Source organism: Alosa sapidissima, chromosome 23 (genome assembly GCF_018492685.1).
Source record: "Alosa sapidissima isolate fAloSap1 chromosome 23, fAloSap1.pri, whole genome shotgun sequence".
In the NCBI taxonomy this organism is placed as follows: domain Eukaryota; kingdom Metazoa; phylum Chordata; class Actinopteri; order Clupeiformes; family Clupeidae; genus Alosa; species Alosa sapidissima.
The window spans coordinates 27,015,127-27,022,419 of NC_055979.1; the positions used below are offsets into that span (position 1 = coordinate 27,015,127).

A 7,293-nucleotide genomic window follows, 5' to 3' on the forward strand; every position below is an offset into this window, starting at 1 on the left:
GTATAAATGTGTGTCTGGCTGCAGGATAAGGTGGAGCGGCCCAATGACAGGGCATGTACCCAACTCAACAGCTCAACATGAAAAACACTCATCACACACACACACACACACACACACACACACACACACACACACACACACACACACACACACACACACACAGTCCTCTTCTTAAGCCCCGACTTCCACAGTCTTCAGATGACCTGTTGTACAGTTACAAACACACACACACACACACACACACACACACACACACACACACACCAGTGCCAGTTCAGACCTCCATGGGGCCCTAAGCAAAGCCCTGCTAAGGGGCCCTCCTACCTGAACTCTGAGGGCCAAAATGTAACCATTTTTTAATAGTATCATCTGACACCTCAGTGCTCCCAATACAATCATCCCACCCCATTTTGGATGTCTACAGAAGTGTTTTTCCCCATAAAGGCCCAGTTTCAGGGTCTGGGCTGTTTGCTTTTGATGCTTGCTGTACATATCCCCTTTCAAAAAATAACTGCATTTTTTTCGAAGTACGGTTCAGTTACAGTATACTACAGTAGAGTGCAGCCTAGTATTTTCATGTCCAAAATACTGCATTCCCTGCATAAGAACTGTAAATACTGCAGTTTGTACTCAGAAATCTGCAGTTTGACATTTGAACTTGAATTTCCCCTTGACTTGAATTTCCCCTTGAGGATCAACAAAGTATCTATCTATCTACAGTATCTATCTAAGTATAATGCGGTTATTTTTTGTAAGGGTCTGGTTGTGCTAGTAGCCTACTGGCTGACTGTTCTTCACCTGTGTGTCTGTAGTTACTTGCCAAATACAGTATGGTTCAGTTACAGTATACTACAGTAGAGTGCAGCCTAGTATTTTCATGTCCAAAATACTGCATTCCCTGCATAAGAACTGTAAATACTGCAGTTTGTACTCAGAAATCTAAATCTGTATAATGCAGTTATTTTTTGTAAGGGTCTGGTTGTGCTAGTAGCCTACTGGCTGACTGTTCTTCACCTGTGTGTCTGTAGTTACTTGCCAAAGACATAGTACTACTGGCTCCCATGAATCCCTTCAATGTTCAAACGTAGACTATTTAAAACAATCATTGTAATACTTCATATAGGCTTAGTTGCAGCACAGTGAATAAAGTTAATACATTAGGCTACTTTCCATTTTGCATACGTTCAAGTTGTAGGCTATCTATAACTAAAGCTTGACTGAAATATTGTAAAATCACTTCTTTTAAAAATGTATGGGAAGAGTGAAATCACCGACGGGTCCTTCCATGTTTCTGCTGAAAAACGGCTAGTTTCATCCCGAGCTGCACATTATTATGAACGCATTTAAAGATGCTGTTATTTATTTATTTTTTAATTTTTTTAATTTAGCCAGTCACCCGCATTCAAAAAACGGAATATGCCATAATATTTCACAACTTTGTGAAGTACTGTGACTGGGAAAGGCTGGCAAGCAAGCTGCAGACAGATCAGGGGATTCACCTCCCTGTTAGGTAGGCCTAGGCTATCTTTAATTATGTTTATGTTTCTTTAATTATATTTATACTTCTTGGTAATCTATGTCATAATTGACGTCTAGTCACGTGTGAGGCCAAAGCCAGGTGGCCTATATATATATATATACATAGAATTGAACTGGGCCGATGGAAAATGGAAGCGTGGGGTAACAAACAGTTTTAACCTCACTCCACTTGTTTACTTTTACTGAATAGTTTTTCGTTAAGTATTATTCCTGGATTTAATTTACAACAACTTTTCATTCACCCTTTTTGTTACTGCAACTGGACAAATAAATTACAACGTTGGAGTGTGCGTCTAATCCCACCCAGGCTTTTACGTTTTTCATTAGACATGGAACTTGGATAAAAATGGACAACACAACATCAAACCATGGAACGAACACAAGTTTACCCGACTGCTGTTCCCGCTGTTCATTCTCGTGACGTTTCTTCTGTTTTTCATGCCCTGAATGGTAATTTGGTTTCATCATCTTAATGTATGAGGCACTGTCGCTATATATGTATGTCTGTCTGTCACCAGCTTGACTCGAGGGGAGACTGGGGAGGGGGCCCTACACAACTTGCGTAGTGTGCGTATAGAGAGAACTGGCCTTGCACACACACACACAAACACACCACAGAGCTCACAAGCATCTGGTCTTGCTGATATGCTTCATCCAGCTCACTTACAAAAGCAAAACACCAGCACAATACACACACACTACCTTTTCTGGAAGCCCTGTTAATTCTTGCTGTCTCTCTGTGTCTCTCTCTCACACACACACACACACACACAAATACACACAGATGTCACAGACTGAGAATGTGGGCTTCACATCTAGACTGAAGACATGTGTGTGTGTGTGCTCTCACTGTGCCCTCACTAGTGTGTGTGTGTGTGTGTGTGTTTGTGGGGGGTGTGCTCTCTGTGACACAGAGCTGTGTGTGTGTGTGTGTGTGTGTGTGAGGGAGTGCTCTCTGTGACACAGAGCTGTGTGTGTGTCTGTGTGTGCGTGAGGGAGTGTTCTCCACAGTCTACAAATTCCACATGAGCCCCTGGGAGCCATCAGCAGTCTGTACACACTCTTTCCCCTGCTTACACACTTTGCTCAGAGGACCTGTTGCTGAGGTACTCTCTCTCTCTCTCTCACACACACACACACACACACACACCTGTACACACTCTTTCCCCTGCTTACAAACTCTGCTCAGAGGACCTGTTGCTGAGGTACTCTCTCTCTCTCTCTCACACACACACACACACACCTGTACACACTCTTTTCCCTGCTTACAAACTCTGCTTGGAGGACCTGTTGCTGAGGTACTCACACACACACACCATACCCACACATGCATCAAATAAGCACACCAATACACATACACACACACACACCATACCCACACATGCATCAAATAAGCACACCAATACACACACACACATACACACACACCACTTTATTCACTCAGACACTGGAGTCTGGTAGAGATAACACACACACATACACAGAAACACATTACTTCATTCACTCAATGAGTCTGGTAGAGATGATAAAACACACACACACACACACACACGTTTGGGACAGACAAGGTCAGCAGTCATCTGTCTGTGTGTACTCATGTCACTCAGAGTGAGTCAAGCACCATATGTCTGAAAGAGAGAGAGAGAGAGAGACAGAGAGAGAGAGAGAGAGATCAGAGAGACAAAGAGAGAGAGAGAGAGAGAGATAGAGAGAAAAATAATGAAAGAGAGAGGGGGGTGTATGAATCATGTGTTTTGGCTGCCATACAGGGGGACTCCATAAATGTTTAGTTTGGAGGTAAATATTTGCTGCTGAGATTTCAACAAGGACAAGAAGCTACATATGATCTGGAGTTAGGAAATCACACCCACACGACCACAAACAATACACCATATGCCAGCCTGTCAGACACACTCCCATAACACACCAATCACACACACACACATTTAATACACCATACTGCCCATCATACACACACACACATATAATACACCATACTGCCAATCATACACACTCACACACACATATAATACACCATACTGCCCATCATACACACACACACACACATTTAATACACCATACTGCCCATCATACACACACACACACACACATATAATACATCATACTGCCCATCATACACACACACACACATATATAATACATTATACTGCCCATCATACACACACACACACATTTAATACACCATACTGCCCATCATACACACACACACACACACACACACACATTTAATACACTATACTGCCCATCATACGCACACACACATATAATACACCATACTGCCCATCATACCGACCACACCGTTCTACTGCCCCTTACTCACACATGCCAGTAAAACTCATCCAAACGTACATGAGATTCTCACAGTCTTATCCAGATCAAAGCTCACCTGCCATGATGTCTCTTAATTATTCTACTTTGTGTCTTTCATGTTGTTTAATTCTTCTGTTGTATGTACTTTACTTACCCTTTAAACTATTGCCCTTTTAGGCTTTATTCATATTTATTTTTTTGCTTTTGTTTATGTAAAGAACCCCCTTTTGTAAATGATCCGTGTATGAAATTTGCTATATAAATAAACTTGGCCTGCCCTACCTTACCAACGTGCGCGCACGCACACACACACACACACACACACACACACATTCACTCACACATACACAATCACCACACACCAAACGGCAATGTGAGTCAGACAGAGAGAGAGTCTGAGCCAGGCGGTAGATGGATTTGACACAAAAGTGAATATTTAATAGTACCAGTACATGAGTGTGTGTATCTTCCAAAACAGCCCCATCCCAAAGCTCTGGCTTACTGGCAGCACGCTCCACCAGCTTGAAGAGAAGGCATTTAAATGAAATATGCCCAGTGGAAACAAGGCATTGAGTACAAAAGTTTGGTATGCTGGGTTCATCATGATATGGAGTCCATAGCACTTCGTCTTTGATTTGTTTTTTTTTTGTTGTTTTTTTTTGCTGAAACATAAATAAAATACAATCTTTGCACAGAAGGCCAAGAGAGATAGGTTAAAAAAAAGCAATTTTGACCATAAAAATATTCACTCAAAAAAGTGAAACATAATTAAAAAAAATAATTAACACAAACAAACAAACAAACAAGAGACAATCTCATAAACAAACAACGCTGGGTGTGGGAAAGTACTACAGACGGCCTAACGGAAGACTGATGGGTTTGGCTGCATCCCATTGGCTGACAGGCCAAATGGGGCGGGACAGGCATGCTAATGCTCATTGGTTAGTCAGTTCGTTGCCATGTAATGGGTTGTCAATCAGTCTTATCCCCAGAGTGGCTTACATGAAATGACTGTCACTTGGTTCAAAAATCTGGCCCTCTCGATCAGACCTCTGGTCCTGGGAAACAGGCCGCATGGATACGAAATGGACCTCTGGCCAATGGAAACAGACTTATGAGTTCTGAAACGAATCTTTGGGGTTTGGTGCGGATGTTTTAGTTCCACGATGTCATCGAGTCTGCTGTCGAACGCCGTCCACTGCACCTGTGAAGGATCCAAACTCAGAGAGCATCCCGGTCCAGCAGTCCAGAGACGAGGCTCTCTCTAGAGGGTTCTAGAAGCCTACGGACACTTCTAGAGGGGTGCAGAAGGATCTAGAAGGCCTCAGAAGGTTCTGGAAGGCTGCAGATAGTTCCGGAAAGCTCTCAGAAGGCTCCAGAGGGTGTGAACAAGCTCAAGTGATTGAGAGTAGATCCTGTGTGGTTAAGCACCAAGAGACCTCCATCAAACTGGCCGAGGAGGAGTGTGGAAGAACTGGGATCACACACACACACACACACACACGCACACACACACACACACACACACACACACACACACCCTGCTCCAGGAGGTAACAGCTCAGAGTGACACTCAAATTCACACCAGAGGTAAACAAACAAACAAACAAACAAACAAGTAAACACTAACAGTAGCTCTATGATGAATGGATGAGAGGAGGGAGAGACTCTCTCTCTCTCTCTCACATACACAAACACTCACAAACACGGTGATCACACACTGTAAAACACACATCTTTCTCCAGCATGGATGCCATCCAGTTCACACACACACACACTGTGTCAGTTATGTGAGCCCCAGGGGAAACATTTCTCTCTCTCTCTCTCTCTCTCTCTCTCTCTCTCTCTCTCTCTCTCTCTCTCTCTCCTCTCTCTCTCTCTCTCTCTCTCTCTCTCTCTCTCTCTCCTCTCTCTCTCTCTCTCTCTCTCTCTCTCTCTCTCTCTCTCTCTCTCTCTCTCTCTCTCTCTCTCTCTCACACACTCACACACTCACACACTCACACACTCACACACACACACGTACGACTGTGTCATCCATGTAGACCCCAGGCTATCTGTGCGAAACTGTTACCACGTCTCTGGTCAGCTTTGGGGTCAAACTGCCAGGGCTACCCCAGCGTGGTGGAACACCAGCACCAGGTGGTCCTTAGGAGGCCCCTGCGTAAAAGGTAGGCTACTTAAGGTCTCCCAAAGGCATCAGGTGTCCAGTAGAGTCTGTGTAAGATGTACCTTTGACCTTCGACCTTTGAACTCCAGCAGAAAGACACGTTAAGACTGACATAACGCATCGGTACCATCCAAGCCCAAACCAATGGGCGTGTTTTTAAGCTCTGTGATCGGAGCCTGGAGGACAACTGGACTGTTGGACTGGTCATCTTCACAGGACGACACAGATAGAGAGACATATAGATAGAGAGAGATAAAGAGGGAGGGATAGAGAAACAGAGAGAGAAAGAGAGGGAGATAGAGTGAGAGTGGGGAGGAGAGTGATATGCCTCAGAAGTTCTTGAAGACCTCGAGGTCCTTCGGCGGAACCGGAGGTTCCTTCTTCCACTCATCCTCGGGGTAGACGTCAAAGTTGGACGTGTCGCCCTCGTGAGACACCTTTGGGACAATGGGGGGCTGTGGAGGGCACAACAGACAGGAGTTACACACACACACACACACACACACACACACAAAACTACAAAACACCACACCGTTGATTCTGTTGATAAAGTAGACAGTATTTGAGAACTACAGCATTTCTCTACCTACATGACATGCCATAAATCTGCAGTCAATAGCTCAGTCAACTATGCTGACCTGCCTGTTACATCTAATAGCCTACTGTACTGTCACAGAGATATACTCAAAAAGTCACTCAAACTGAACTTATCAAGTGCAAACTAACCACCGAATCTATTGAGAGCCACAGAATGTGGACTTAAAGCAACCCAATGCAGTTCTATCTATCTATAAAGCAAGAAGCGTCTGTGTGTTTGTGTGTCTGTGGCACGCATATCTCGCTGACCGTTTGTCAGACTGACCTAAGATTTCGTATGTGGCTCACGCATGGCACAAAGGTGTGCACTCTCGATTTGAAGATTTTTGAATGCATATTTCAAAATATGCTTATTTACGTAGGACGTTTATCGCTGCACTGCACTGTTTCCAAGGGGACCAGTTTCAGGGGAGCTCCACCCCATGGATTGTGTACTGACAGCTCTCACTTTGACGATAGTCAGTCACAATTTAAAAAACGGATTACTAGGGAACCGCTTGTGGGTTAAGATGCAAGATGATTATCATGTCTGACCCGAATAATAAAGACTTCCTGTATGCAGTTTGCTTGCATAAAATGATTAGGTGGATTTTGCAACAACACGCCAACAAACACGGGTATGTATGTAGTGACCACTCAAAATAAAAGTATGTGCAATA

General features: G+C 43.9%; 1 protein-coding gene across 3 annotated transcripts in view; it reads right to left on the reverse strand.

The window, feature by feature from the left end:
- Positions 1 to 2,747: 2,747 nt before the first annotated feature.
- prkx (protein kinase X-linked) overlaps positions 2,748 to 7,293 on the reverse strand; it is a 38,993-nt gene continuing 34,447 nt past the window's right edge. The window contains exons 8-9 of one of the 3 annotated variants that reach the window (XR_006026857.1): positions 5,888 to 6,492; positions 2,748 to 2,782 (exon numbers count right to left, since the gene is read on the reverse strand). Coding sequence is in view for 1 of the 3 variants with exons in the window: in XM_042081110.1 (XP_041937044.1) it covers positions 6,367 to 6,492 (126 nt within the window). In the remaining 2 variants the exon portion in view is untranslated. Of the gene's footprint in view, positions 2,783 to 5,750; positions 5,777 to 5,807; positions 6,493 to 7,293 lie in introns of those variants that run through there. The other 2 variants (XR_006026856.1, XM_042081110.1) reach the window with 2 other exon arrangements.